Source organism: Canis lupus, chromosome 18, assembly GCF_003254725.2.
Source record: "Canis lupus dingo isolate Sandy chromosome 18, ASM325472v2, whole genome shotgun sequence".
Lineage (NCBI taxonomy): Eukaryota > Metazoa > Chordata > Mammalia > Carnivora > Canidae > Canis > Canis lupus.
In genome coordinates, this window is record NC_064260.1 from 22,174,559 (window position 1) to 22,190,262 (window position 15,704).

Genomic DNA, 15,704 nt, shown 5'->3' on the forward strand with positions numbered 1-15,704 from the left:
AAACACAGTCTTCGAATGAATCTAAAGAAAAACTTTTAGTAGAACCAGAAAATGCACGAGGGATTTGGCATCCTTAGCATCCAGCATTTGCCAGATGAGGTTTCTGATGACAGATCCCATCACCAGTGAGATAACAGGGATTTGGGTTTCCTATTCCTCCATTTAGTGTCTTTGGGATACCATGCCATTAGTCATCCTTTTCCATAGCAGGTGATTTGGCATCATTTGCCTGAGCTCAAGTTGCTCGCTCTTCTCTCATATGATATTTGCACCTTGGATTCTTCTTATGTAAAACCAGCATAGGATATTATTTACCTTCATGGGTAACTTTAACAATTAAATGAGATAATACATGAAAAGTACTTAGGCTGGTATAAAGGAACTAAGATAGTCGAAATTACTGAGAGGTTGTACACTCAGTGAAGGATAGCGTGCCGTCAGATCTTATCACAGTATCTTGAAAGACAAGCTGGTCACTGTGCACCTTGCAGATACTGAATATGTGTCTGCTGAAGTTAAGGGTTTTCTGGCATTTTGTAATACATTTACCATTTGTTTAATAAAACCAAATTTAACTTCAAATTGGGTTTTCACCTTAAAAGTCTTTTTTCCTATAAAATGATTTTTTCCATTAATTTCTTCTGAGCTCCATACATTTAAGAATTCCCATTTTAAGTGAAGTTTCACGATTTATTTTCTATTTGCACAGTATTTGAACAAAAAATTTTTTTAAATTTCAACAAGATATTTGCTTTTCCTGAAAAAGTCTCCCGAGTCTCTCTCCTGTCACTCGTCTCACTCTTCTTTCTCTTTTATATTTTTAGTACCCCAAAGTACTTACACGTTAAATATAAATCAAGAAATTGAAAAAAAAAATCAAGAAATTGGGAAATTGTCCAATGAAATTACGAAATAATTCTAATGTAATAGGTAACAGAGAATGATGCCATCCTTGCCAGGGCTCTTGCCATTAGCACTTAGAAATGTACATTTATATTCAAAGGAAACAAATCAAACACTTATAGCATCACATGTAGATTCGACCAGAATCCCACGCTGTCAATTCTGACTTACCTTCAGGGTCGGCTAGTCCCACTCCTCCTCCTGGCTGCTTTACGGGCTCTTGCCCATTCTGTCCCATCTTCCCTCTGTTTAAAAAGAAAATAAAAGGTTACATATTTAGTCATGGTCTCCTAAATGCCGATGAGGAAACCCAGTTCACAAAATTAGAATGGCGGTATATAAGCAGACCTGAAATAAGTTACTTGAAGGGCAAGTATGAACACAATAAATTCCTCTGTATCATGTTGATTTTAGAAATAGGGGCCTATTATTTGTACTTAGTCTGAACAGAATACCTCTAAATTCAGTGTCTTATTCATAGACTCATTTATAAAGATCAGACTATCATGAAATTTTCAAATTTTGTTTTAGAATTAGGGTGTTGCTTTTTTTCTCCGTTTTTTAAACTCAGGAAGTGAGAAGACTTTTTATACCTTTGTTTTGTTATGATGACCTGTATAGACCCTTTGATGTGAAGGGAAATATTGAATTAAATGACTTACAAAAATAATAACAGATTTTTGTAATAATAATAACAATTAATTGTAATAACAGATAATAACAGATTGTAATAATAGATTTTTATTTTACTTAATGACTTTCAGATCCTTGTCTGTATTTTCAACTGTGGGTAGCATATTGGCTTTTGAAGTCAGACCTCCTGGTCTCTGCCTCTGGCTTCACTATTTCATGCTATGTTGTCATCTAAGGCAATCTACTCAATCTGGTAAATCTGTTTCTCCTCTTCTAATGTAAAGATAGTAACACTAGCTAGCTTTTGGGTATGAGAAAATCACATGGAAAATGTATATAAAGTACTTAACACAATGCCTGAAATATAAAACTCAATAAATAGAAAATATTAATAAGTAGGTATGCACCTAACAACTTTAGGATTCAGCCAGAGTCTAGTACTCTTTTAGTTTCAGCCCCGAACTTTCTGGGAGGCTAAATCGATGAAGGATTCATGATACTCTGAGCACTGTATGTTCAGAATATTGATAATGTAACAGTCCAAACACTATAGGTTACCTCTTATTTCTTCAGTCAGAAAAAAAACTACATGGCATAGAAAAGATTTTGGAATTGCCTTTATACATACTTATATAAGATGTTCTAAAATGATGAAATAAAAACACCTAAGTGTTAAAAAGGGTGTTTGAACAAAATAACATCTCGATACTATACTTTCTAGACAATAATTCTGACATGGCAGGATTTGCTGATAATTAGTTCTTACTTTCACAAAAATATTTGGTTTGCTGAATTTGCTGAAGATGTAATTATATTTCTTTCTTGAGAATCCAATTACATCTCACTTGAAAACTGCTCTAAAAATCCTCTTACCATTCTATAGAGTTGGTCCTGCACATAATGAAAGAGGAATAGATATAAACTTCGAAATTATTTTAACTTGCAAGCCATTACATTTTCCATTATGACTATTCTAGGTCAGAGGTTTCAACACAAATTTTTATCAAGTGCGAAGGACTTGCAAAAATGTTAGAAATCATATTTATATATACACACACTTATATACATGTAGATACCATCTGCATCTGAATATATACCAAAAAAGTCTTGATTAAGCAATGCACAAAACTTTAATTTGTTTAACTGCTTCAGTGAGATTCAATACAAGTAGACGATAGATTAAAAAAAAAATTAACTGTGCTCTGTGCCAATCAGACAGAGAGAAGAGCTTAATAACTCAGTAGCAATCTTACTGTAGGCAGCTACTATGACTAGTGAGGGGAACCAGACAGCTTGTTACTGAGTCAAACTCAAATGAAAAGGAAAATCATTTTAGTAATGTTCATCTAACAGATGAGAGTACTGAAAAATTACTATTCTATATATGCCAAATTTTAACAAAATATTCATAATTTTTAGTAATAGTAAAATTCGGGTAACTTTTTATTTGATCTTGAGTCCTAGGTTTCAAATTGTAATGGTATCTGCTATTCTGCTGCAGTCTTTGTTTTTAACGAAAACTGACTGTAACATTAGGTATACAGACAAAATGTGCAGGAGAGGTATTTCTAAGATTCCACAGGTACCTCTGCAGCATCGTGAAGCTAAATGAAATACGAAGGAAATGCAACTGTGGATTATATGAAGGATGCAATTTTCCTGAATTCCCAGGAAATAATCTTCATCTCAGAACATACTGACTACTCAGTTTATAATTTATATTTGTTAATCAATCACCAAAAATTTATTGAACTCTCATGTTGGCCTAAGCAATAATTGTGTTAGACACAAAAGGACATATAAAAGAAATACCAAATACTGCTTTGGAAAAGAGAATTTTCTTTGGCAAAACAATATGGCAAAACATAATGTGTCTGAGGCAGTTTTTAAAAGCTTTGATTTATAAGAGAACAGGAAAATAGGAAAAATAAAATTGGAAATTGGTGTGTATGCAAAAAATACATAATCTATTTCCACTTCAGATATTTAGATGTTGAGGAAATAACGTGGTTTTTCTCTTGAAGTTATAACTTTATCATCAGTGTTAATTTATTTTGAAAAGTGTGGATAAGTTGGAAGGATATTAAATGATGTGTGGTTAAAAAATTACAAATTCATATGATATTCATAGCTGAGAGAGAAATGTAAGGAATTTGCTGAAATCCTCTTCATACAAAATCATCAGAGGCAGAGTACTGATGAGATTAGATTCCTTTTAGAATAATTCCAATTAAAAAAAAAACCTGATTAAATATAAGTATTGAATCTGTAGCCTAAGTCTTAAGAAAAAAAAAAAAGATGGGGAGGTGATCCGATAATATAGCAATTTAAGTAGGAAAAATATAACTTGAAAATCACAAAATAAACACATTTTTCACTGTCCAAACTCCTTTCCCCCATTATTTTGCTTTTGTAAACTGAGCCATTATCTATATATAGATATATGTATCTATATATAGAAAATCTACTATAGAAAATCTACTCCTGGAAATGACTTCATTTAACATTGGCAAAATGAAGATCCTTTAACAGGGGCCCAGATCAGGGGTTTGCAAACTCCCAGGGGCCCAGATAGGAAATGGTTTGAATGGTCTCTGTACTCTCCTGCCTCTATAGTGAGGAAGCAACATTAGGTAAGACATAAGCGAATGGGTGTGGCTTCCAATAAAACCCTATTTATGGATACCGAAATCTCAATTTCATATAATTTGTATGTTGCAAAATGCGATTCTTCTTCTGGTGTCTTTTCCCCAAACATTTCAAACTGCAAAGGCCATTTTTAGCTCACAGACCTTGCAAAGCTAGATTTGCCCTGACCTAGATCCTGGAGATGGGTGTGGTGAGGATGTTTTTGAAATCCCGGAAAACTAATTACCTCGGAGGAGAAGAAAAGGCTGAAAAGTATAGACTCTGATATTGGAACAGACGTAACCTACATATGTATCTCGGATGCTAACTTTTGCCACCAACATGACTGGATCCATTCTGACACATTCTAAATACAATCTGCTTTCATTTTGCATTCGATTTGCAATTTCATTTTCTTGAGGCTTCACCTATTGTTACTAATGAACTCTATTCCAAGATTATCTATGGGCATCCAGGTATTCCTTGATTTTGCTCTAGTTCAAAATCTTCCATTTTAATTGTGGTAAGATTTATAACTGAAAAGTGTCTACAAGAAGCCCAATGTGTTATCTATTTCCAAAATGATATGTGAGCTTTTAAATCTGTTTAAATCTCTCCCTATTCAAAGTAAATTAATCTAACTTTATCTCAAATACCAATAATATTTGTGTGTGGTCATGATGTGATTGAAGCATCAACAGACTGTTGCTGCTGAACTTAATTTAGTTATTATGCTGGCAGTTTTTCTATTAAATACAGATTGCCCTGATTAAATAGTCCTGGAAGTGACCAGCATTCCTCCTTAATCCAATCTTTCCTGAATCTTCTATTTTCTATGTAGGCATAAACAGCTGAAGTGCTTCTGGGACAATGACTCAGAACTGGATAATTATCTAGTTATTTCCTGTTAAGTGTTAAGAAAAGCTTAGTCATCATGCTGTTAACTTTGTAGTGAAAAAAAGAAAAAAAAAAAAACCACTTACATCCTTGGAATAGGAAATAGATTGGTTTCCCCTGCAGTGCTGCTGCTCCCTTCACTGTCGACACTATACCCGCTGCCAAAGCTGCTGCCTGAGGAGCCGGTGGACACGGAGCTTTCTGCAGGCCGGTGGTTGGTAGGCTTTGCTGCATGGTGTGGGAAGAGTCAACACCACAGTCAATCAATCAATGAAACTCCCACTGATCTCCAAATGCATAATAAAATGTTTTCTTCATTTACATGGATAATGACACAGCTCTAACAAGAACTCCACATTTCTTAACTTGCCTTTCAGTTTCTTTTCCTTAGCCAAGAACGTGCTGTGGTAACACTAAATACTTGAGTATTTTTATTGGACATAAAGGAACAAAACAAAAACCTCAATTGTTTCAAGGAATAAAACATCAGATTATAGACCGAGGTAAATAGTATGTAGCTGTTCTATGACTATTACCATTATTCTTATTGCTATTTGTGGTTTATTTGTACAGTATTATAGTAAGGAATATGAGTAATATATATGAATTTTGGCTATTTCATGGAGCAAGGAATTTAGAAAGACTTGGGTAGAGTGAAACAGCAAGATAAGGGAAAATTTCTCAATTATTTTCCATATTAAATAGAAATAATCAATAATCTCTTTTTCTTCTGAGAAGTGAAGATGCAAAACACACCAGATGATTTCAAGATGTGATTGAAGAATTCTGTTCTTGTTTGCATGTATCTCTAATAACTATCTCCAGCAGGTTTTAAAGTTTGAAGACCTTTGCTTCCCCTTTGGCATGTCTTCACTTATGATTGGGACTTGTGTCAAAAATTCCTTAAGGGTAACTTTTTTTTTGGTATAAAGGAACCCATATTCCCATAGAAACCTAATTCTGTGCTGCTCAATACAGGAGGAGTACAGTTCCAATACTGTTAGTGGAGTTCTAGATCAGAGGAGACTTGGGGGGATCTTTTGGAACAAAAAAACAGAAGGCAAGTGTTTGCTCTTTTGTGGAGAGAAGCTTCTCGAGGTAGATTTTTAAAGTTATAATTCTGTCTTCTGCCACATGGTCAGAATTTAAGAGCATGGGCTTTGATCATACTGACAGGATTTGGAATCCTACCTCATTCTGGAGTAAATCTAAACAGCCTCAACTTTCACATTTGAAAATAGTGGGGTCAGTAACACATACCTCAGCTCACAAGACTGTGACCATGAGGAGTGAGATGAAGCAGGAGCTCAGTGACTTTCTCTTCCTCATCCTGTGATTGTATTTGCCTTACTCCCAACCTCTTCTGGGCTTTCCTGTCAATCGCGACTCCCTATTATCTCTGAGCATATCTAGTCCTGACAATGAATCTGCCTCGATTTTCTTTCTAATTCTAGACATGTTCTAGGCTACAAAACTAGTTAGAGTCATTCTCTTCTATAAATACACCTGCATTCAATCAGGAGTTTGTTAAGCAATTGGATAGATGCACACAGCTGGGCAAATAATTGATAATCATTTAATGATTTTGAGATACCTATATTTTTCTTAAAAGGGATGTATACAAAAATAATGAGTCTTACTCTGTGGAATTTTAATAAAACCAATATATCCAAATGAAGGGAAGAATACAGACATTGTGAGGGAAACCACTCGAGGACAGGAAATCCACCATCCGGGTAATCAGGATCAAGTCTTGTAAAGGTTTTGGCTTTTCCTTACTTCCCGGCTTCTTCCTATTTCAGGACAACAGATTCTCTAAACCCACCAGGAATTGCTATTATATATATTCCAGTGATGGCAAGATCACTTTCTCGGAATAAGGAAATAAGGAAGAAGTGTTTGCCAGTAATATATCACGTGTCTATAAGTTGGGACTAGCTAATTAGAAAAAGGCTTGAATATTGTTAAATAACCAATCGGCAGTGAATTACTAGTAACGCATAGTAGATTTGAGGAAACAGAAAAACATTGTACTGTTTGATGTTTTCTTTAACTTCTGTAGAAGAAACCCAGATGGTGTATTTAGTGTTAACGTAAGGACTTTTTAAAAGGATAACTTAAAAAGTATAAAGGATATATGACTATGATATAAAATTATGAACATTTATAAGGTAAATTAAACTGTATAATCAAACACAGAATGAGTCAGATTAGTCAACTGGTTGTAAATAAAGGAAAGCTGCCAAACTTTTTGATTGGCATTATGTAATCTAATCAACAGTACTGTTATTATTTTTTTAGTATGATATTGAATGAAACACTTTACTGTCATCAAATGTGTAGATTTCCTAATTTCTTTTTCTTGAAAAAGTCTCCAAACAAGAACATATTAATTTCACTGGGCTAAGCCTGCATTATCTCAAACACGTTAATGAATAAAGTGCTTTTATGACTTGATATCAGAGGCTAGATCTTATGTAATTTCAAGATATCATGAGTTTGGTCACATTCTTTAGTTTGCCTCTCAAAGTCCTTAAGCATCTATTTCTCTCCCATCATTCTCCTTTGTATGTTTTCCACAGAAGTCCCCTTAGACCACTCAGGCTGGCTCCCTCTGGTTTGGCATTGTGTTTTGTTTTGTTTTTTCTCCTGACCTGTGGCTGGAATGGTTCTTCCAATTTGGCCATGCCTTTCTCTGCCCCCATCACTTTCTCAAATCAAAATTGTACCCGTCCATAAAGGCGCAGCTCGGGTTGCTCCTGCTCTGTGCATTTTCCTCATCCTCCCACTCAGAAACCAACTCTTTTACACCCGCGCTCTCCAGCACAGATCACAGCTCTGTTATTGCATTGACCACTTTCTGTCTTTAGGTCTGCTTGTCACACCCATGTTGCTGTTGGAAGCTGAGCCTGTGTTCTCCACAGTAGCCTTCTTAAAAGCTTATCCTGGAACTATTCTGAAACAATATCCCATGAAATGATAATAATAACATTAACAATTCTTTCTCTCAACCCAACAACTGAAACATCCAAATGATTTAGTAGGTATTTTACTTTTCACCTGGCTGTGTCCACTATGCAAATCATAAATCTCTGGTTAACACCACCACTTGAGGTGGGAGGGGTTTTCTCTCCATGTTTTGTCAAGGAAACTGGGGACAACACAACTTTCTTGTAGCTTTCAAAAAAGAGATGCAAATTTAATCTGTCATATTGTAGAGAAAAATGGGATCATTCAACTAGATGTTTTGTTTTCCTAATCCCTCTGAAGCCAGTGTAATTGAAAGGAATATTTAATGATCACGCACTAAACAAAGAAGTAAATTTTTGTGAATTTTTTTTAAAAGTTTTGTGAATTTTTTTTAAAAGTTCATAACAGACCATGGATATTTTATATATGCATTCAAATTGGAATGACAGTAAGAAATAGTATAAATAGTCAGCATTCCATGGGAGGACAAGACTGTGTTCTTACAGACATTAGTACTTGTGCTGATTCCAGATCTGGACTGGCAAACACTGGCTTATATTTCAATATACATTTAATAATATTTAAAACCAGTGCTATTTTAAAATAATATTTTAAAACATTCAAACTAAATCTGACTTTCCATAGTCTTATGATTCCAAATTAATAATTTAAAACGATTCCACATTTGCTTTATTCTCTTTTAATCAGAGTCTCAGATACCATGGACCTACATTTTTGCATCTACTCTCCTTTTAATTCTTATTTGTACTATTAAGTACCAACTAGGAGAAAGAATGTGTTACATAAATATATGATGGAATAAGCCCACTCCCACAGAGAGGGCTCCTGTACCCTAGAGGAATATATCCTAGAGTGTTAAATCATTTCCATACTCAATTATTGAGGGGGCATTTCAAGTAAACATATTTTATCTTCTGTGAAGCAATTCAATCTGTTTTAAATTATTTTTTGACCTCTTCATTTTCTTCAGATGCTAGATGGTTAGACATCATTTTGTTTTATTACTCCACTGTGGCTAACCTTAATTAAACCTGGTAGTGTCTTTTCGACTGCACATCTGTCTTCAATTAGTTTGCTCTGTTGGTTTTTCCCTCCTCAACCAAACTTAAAAATGCAGAACTATCAGTGTACCTACCACACGATGGCAGCACTGGGCTTACAGTCCGTCGATCAGAATTGGAGACTATAATTGTGGAATCATGGAAATTAAAAGCTGGTAAAGATTCTAGAGATAGCCCGCCCCAGAACCATCATTTGGCCTATAGAAAAACTAAGCCCAAGCCCTGGAAAGATGAAGTGATTTGCTCCACGTCACACGCTAATCAATGAGAGAAAAAAAATAAAAACTAAAAAGTTCTAATCCACTTTTCTATCACATCTGATGGTCTCAAACTGATATTGTGAGTTCTCTGCCCACCTCAGAATTCTGTGCTTGGGATGCAGAACAAGGCCTTGCTGCCTGCGATGTTCTATCACTGGTTTTACATCCTTGGTCCAACTCCGTTATATCCAAATATTTTAGGAATGATTTATAATATTGGTAGTCTATAGTATCTCAAATTACTTGGTTGACACAGTAGTATCTTCATAGATCGAAACTAAATCAGTCGGTAATTATTTTATTTCAATAGCTTGATGATGGAACCGAAATAATTGGCTATTTTAGGTATTATGTGTATACACACACACACAATTTTCCTCTCTTGCTAGCTTTAACTTTAACTTAGCTGAGCATTATTTTGGTGACCTTTTGTACTTTCTTCCCACTGCCTGTCTTTCTCTCTCTGTGTCCATTCTTATTGCTGTTGTTTTTCTGGTTATTTTTACTAATGATATTTGGCAGTTTTATCTCATTTATGAGTTGATTTGCTTTGAACGTGAACCTGAAGTTCCATTGTTATCAGCATAATTTGTTAGGTTTTCCCTTGAATTAGGTCCAATCACATTTTTATGCTCCCTATGACAGTTTAGGGGTATTAAAATGAAGTGTGGTGTTTTACAATTTAATATTTTTAAATATTACTTCAGTGTATTCGTTATCTGATTTGGAAAAATTCTCAGGAAACCAGCCATCCTCTTCTCCCCCCATAGGATAGGTAGTTTCGATATGGCTACTTGTAGGAGTTTCCACATACTTCCAAATTGCAAGTTTTTACAAATGAATGTACTGAAAACACCTCAGACTTCTATGTCATTTCTTTAAAATGGCAAATTACATATATATATATGTATATTATATATATATATATAATTTTGGAAAGTTATAACAAACTATGAGAAATGGAATGTTGCAGTTCTTTTCCCTTATAAAAATCAAAGTATGTTCCTTCAGATATTCCATATTCACATAGTAGCTTCTTTCAGAGAGGAAGGATGCCTCTTATTTACTAAGTCCCAGGAATGGTGGTAAAGCTTAGTCACGTTCACACTCTTCCTTCTCCATCCATATTGGCCTTAGGACTGAATTTCCAAGACATTTCAATAGTCAATGCGATCTGTTTTTATCTAATGCTATCAGTAATTTGCAGATATTTCCCTGTACTCACTCGTCATTCATTCTCTAGCTTTGTAGATAGTGGGATTAATGATCACTCCCAGAAGTAATAATACATAACTTTAACAGGTGTTTGTAAGGGAGAGTAAAATTTAACTAATAACATAGTAGAGAGGATTTTTTTTTTTTACATAAATATATGTGATGGCTCACTATGCTATAGTTCTTAGATTTTTGCTGGATTGTTGCCTTTTAGGTACATCTTCTGTTTTTAAGGTTTTTGATTCAGAACTAGTTTTCAAAGAAGTAAATAAAATATTTAAATGTTTAAATTAAATATATTAAATAAATATTGACATTTTAATATTTAAAATATTTAAAATAAATACAATTTAAGTAGGAACCAAAATTTCTTAGTAACTAATGGAAAAAAGTTTAAGATATTATCATAAGATAAAAAATATTTTATCTTTAATAAATTTAGGCTCTAAATCTATCTGTTTCTGAAGAGAGAGAATCAACAAAGAATTTACTAAGTACCAAGTTTTGGTTTTGTGCTAAAACATGCTACCATAATTGTTATAACACAAGAAATAGTTTTTATCTTTAAAAGATTAATAGTAGGGAGACTCATACTTGGAAAAAATGCAAGATCTGAATTAAGTTCTCAAAAGCAACTCCTAATTTTTCAATATTCATTTAATTGTATTTTGAACCACAAGTATTCTCTGTTGCAGTTTGATTGGAAAACATGCAGGATTGTTTGAGTGGAAAGTAATTTAAAAATAATCAGTTTTGGAAAACGTTCTTACATAATCCTGAAATTGGTAACTTAGATCATGAACATGTAGATAACAAAGATTTTCTCCTTAAATCAAATCCACAAAGTTTGATTTATATTAACATTTTGCCCAAAGCAGACTGTTTTACATGGCTAACGTTATAACAAACACTATTATTTTTCCAATCATTTAAATGTTGTAGTCAGAGGGCAGAGAATAAAGAGGAGTTTGGACAATTATTACTTTCTCCCCTCCTATAGTTGGTTATAGCACAGGGGACTGTAAAGATCATTAGTGAGAACCAGAGCCAGGACAAATAAAAATATAATTAATTATATTTCCAGATATTTCTAAACATGAGGATGTTTGAATGCATATAAACATAAGGCATTTTTTCTTTTTCAAACTCAGGGGAGCAAAACCTACACTTTTCCCATTCTTCCTAATTCTTCCCAGATATCTAATTGGTTATTCAATAAATATTACTAGGATGGGGGAAATCTACCTAAAAGGCAACAATGCAGCAATTTTCATGTGTTTTGTTCACTGCAGGGTCACTAATGCTTTGAAGAGGTTCTGGAACATAATAGTCATTCAAAAAGTGTGTATATGAATATGAATAAATGATGAGCTAATATACGTTATTCAAATAATATTGTCTATAAATGATAAATATTTTCAGAATTCCTTTTTAGCTTTAATTATTTGAAAACAAATTAAATTGTTACTTGACAATAAAAGTCAAGAATTAGGTAAGAAGTAAAATTTTTTCTCAAATTTGAATCAAAGTGATGATCCTCAGTGTAGTGCCAACAAAATTAATTTAAATATATGAGACCAGTAATATAGATAATACCATAGGAGATAAAAGGAAACAATTCATAACAATTTTTTCCAATAAGCCTTATCTTTAAGATAAGGACACAGATAACAGTTATTCTAACTTTATAATATCCCTTCTCTACTTTAGGTTAGGAGCAGCTTGATAAAGCTGATAGGCAATTTTCTAGTCAAGTTTTGAAAGTAGAAAACAATATATAATATATATGGACATACATTCATAATCTGACCTAAATCAAGCCCAATAAAATAGTTTAAATATTAAATAAAATATTGTCATTTGTTATATATAATCTTAAGAATTATAAATTAACATTAAATGAGAAAGGAAAGAAGGGATTCTGAAATACAGTTTAAAAGAAGAAAAGCATAGAAAGTTTAGAGACAACTATGACATATCTTGGAAGAGATCTCCAGTTACCTACTGTCTTCAGCTACTGGAAAAATTATGATTGTGCATAGAATAGGTATAGATTAGTGGCTCTTCAACATTTTGATCTCAAGACCGCTTTTACATACTTAAAAAATATTGAATTCTCCAAAGAACTTTATTTTGAGTTATAGCTATCAATATTTGTCATATTCAAAATGAAGAAAAATTTTAAATAAGCAATGATAAGCATATATTCCATTAACCTTCAAAGCAATGATGTCATAACATCTCATGTAAATGCAGGAAAACCCCACTGTACATGAGACAGAATGAGAGGGAAAAAGGCAACACTGAATATTCTTGTATTCGACCTGGTAAACCTTTGAAAGGGCCCCGGGGAGCCCTTGAGAATTACTGGTCTAAGATTTACCATAATAGAAATGAAAAATTAAGTATGAAAATGTGTAGAACCCAAGTAGCCTCAGATTTCTTTGATAGTCATCTTAAATCACTATATACATGACTATTCTGTTGTGCCTTTCATTTTGTATTTTATGGTTACAGTGAAAAATATCAAGCTTTTAGCCTTTTTTAAAAAAGCTTTATTATTATTGATATTATTCTTATTAACCTCTCTAGCTTTGGAATTTGTTCTGTACTGAACTTTACAACTCTACAAAGGAGAAGGTGTGAATTAAAAATGACATATATCAAAAAATTATTCTTGTCTGTTCTACTTTTGCTTTAAAAAGCTACTTTATGGTATGAAGAAACCCACAATAAATAATGATATTTGGCAGGCATAAAATAATGCACATTCTCCTAAAAATGGGTTTTTCTCTACATAAAGTCTTTAATTTGCTGGTGTCTCAATAGTTGGATGAAGCCAAAATAGGATTCAGTACTTGTTCACTTTATGAAATGTCATCAGCAATGAGAACAAATGAACAAACTAAAAGCATGTAATAGATCCATATATCCATATATAAAGAAGTTTAAATTATATACTGTAAAAAAGTCCACTTTTTATAGATTTATGCAGATTCCAAATTCATTTTATAGAATCAGGTAAAATTATAATGTGACCTATTTTCAAATGATGAAAAGTGGATTTTGTTCCTTTTATTCTTTTAAAAACAAATATAGCAGAAATTTTACTCCACTGTTTTGCTTTTAGGTTTAGAAAAGGGTCCCATGCTTCTTTTATCAAGCATTTTCTTCTTAAAAGTTTATCCATTTTTATTTGATTTATAATATCAATATTTTTATTAGACATTGTTCAAATTATGCACTTAATTCGTTAATTAATTAAATTTTAGTCTTCAGTATCTTCATGGAAATCTTCAGTTATCTTAGAGTATCTTGAAATACATTGTTATAAAGCTATGATTGTCTACATTATTCCTATTCCTGTATCTAAAAAACTCAACATCCCAATCAAAATTCTGCATTTCTGACATGTTTCCATTTAAAATCAGTAAGTTTTTTTTTTTTGGCTCAACAATTAATTGTAATTTACACACTCAATGCAGTAATAAAATAAAAAGAAAGAGAGGATATTTTCAGAGCCTGGTTCAGTACACATGAAGATTCCTTTCCTCCTATCCCAGTAACTGAGTCCCCCCTCTCTTCACCACCCCCACCCCATTTTCTTGCACAATGCTGAATGGGTGAAATATTACGGTTTTACATAATGTAGTACATGCAGATGAAAAGTGGAAAAAATAAAGTAATTCATGGGTAGTTAGATATCCAGATTTAGGCAATACTGTTAAGTAGCCAGATGATATCCGTCTGCCTCTCCTTAGTAGGGTTTCCCCCAGTTCCATGATCCTTCCTACCCAGGGGAACACACTCCCAGGCAGAGGCTCATGTTTTCTGTGGTCCCACACTGTGTCCCCCTCTGCCTTCTTATGCTCCATGCTTCTCATTTCTCTCCTCCATCAGCATTTGCCTGTCTCATTTTCTCAGGCTCCTGCCTCCCTGGTGGTAATTTGATTAACTTTTTGAAAATAATTTGTATCTTAAAAATTAAGTTGAACATTGGGAAAGCTACGTCATAAGCAGCATTTAAGGGACTTTGGCATGTTAAAATCAGATCATGTATTCACAGTCACATCCAGGCCTAGAGCTAGATCATTTGACTAAGGTGCAGCGATACTGAAGGCAAATCTGATACTTGGCCCGTTGGTCTTGCTATTCATGTCAGAAGAAATGAACATATAAATCCCCAGTGTGAACCAGACATGTGGATGGCTTGGTGCAGACCCACAGCTCTTACTGGAAAAGAACAAAAGCACCTATTGATGGTAGATCAGTGGATTCACCTTTGTAAATAAACGTCCACAAACGAGAGACGGTGTCACCTGGTCAGAGCTATACATTTACTCTCTATGGCTCCGCATGGCTAGTAGAGATATTCCTGGCAATGAATGTCAAATGACTAAGGAAAATTTGGAAATGGGTAATCAATCATTCTAAGAAAACATGGAAACGCAAATAAAAAAAAAAAAAACAACAAAAGAAAAACTTTAGAAGAGCATTTTGATCTTCACAGACAACAAAGAAAACCCTCACCCCCAGAGAAACAAGCAGAAAACTTTAAAGCTGAGATGATCCAATTGGATTCCCTCAGATTTTGTTGGATGTTTGCTGTGTTCATATCATTACAGTTTCAATTTTCTTTTTATTCTAAACTACCCAAAGTTTTATCTAAGTATTTTTTTTTTTTTTTTTTTTTGTACAGGAACACATTGAAATGAGGAGTGCAAATCTGTTTTTAGTAGCCTCTTACATACGTGGTGGAAGACTTCACCTCCAAATGACCTCACTTTAATTTCTCTTCTGATTTCTCCTTTACTTCCTTTCCAACCCTGTCCTTCCCAGAAACAGAGAATGCTAAATCTTTCTGACTCAAAGTGACCACCTACTTCTGGTCAGGAGAGACTAGGACACCGATTAGCTACTGCCCTTGGTCACCAACATTCCTCTCAGCCCCATAGCTTCCACCCCATAGGCTTCCACCCCATAGGCCTCCACCCCACCAGCCTCCACCCCACCAGCCTCCACCCCACCGCCTTCCACCCCACCAACCTCCACCCCACCGGCGTCCACCCCACCGGCTTGCCCAAGACAGCAGCTCCCACAGGTGGCGGTTAGTAAG

At 34.1% G+C, this 15,704-nt stretch overlaps 1 protein-coding gene across 4 annotated transcripts in view; it reads right to left on the reverse strand.

Annotated features, from left to right (window-relative positions):
• PCLO (piccolo presynaptic cytomatrix protein) overlaps positions 1-15,704 on the reverse strand; it is a 390,134-nt gene that overhangs the window by 45,707 nt on the left and 328,723 nt on the right. For all 4 annotated transcript variants that reach the window (XM_049096822.1, XM_049096821.1, XM_049096819.1 and 1 more), the window contains 2 exons: positions 5,148-5,289; positions 1,075-1,148 (listed from right to left, as the gene is read on the reverse strand). In XM_049096822.1, coding sequence (XP_048952779.1) covers positions 1,075-1,148; positions 5,148-5,289 — 216 coding nt within the window. The remainder of the gene's footprint in view (positions 1-1,074; positions 1,149-5,147; positions 5,290-15,704) is intronic.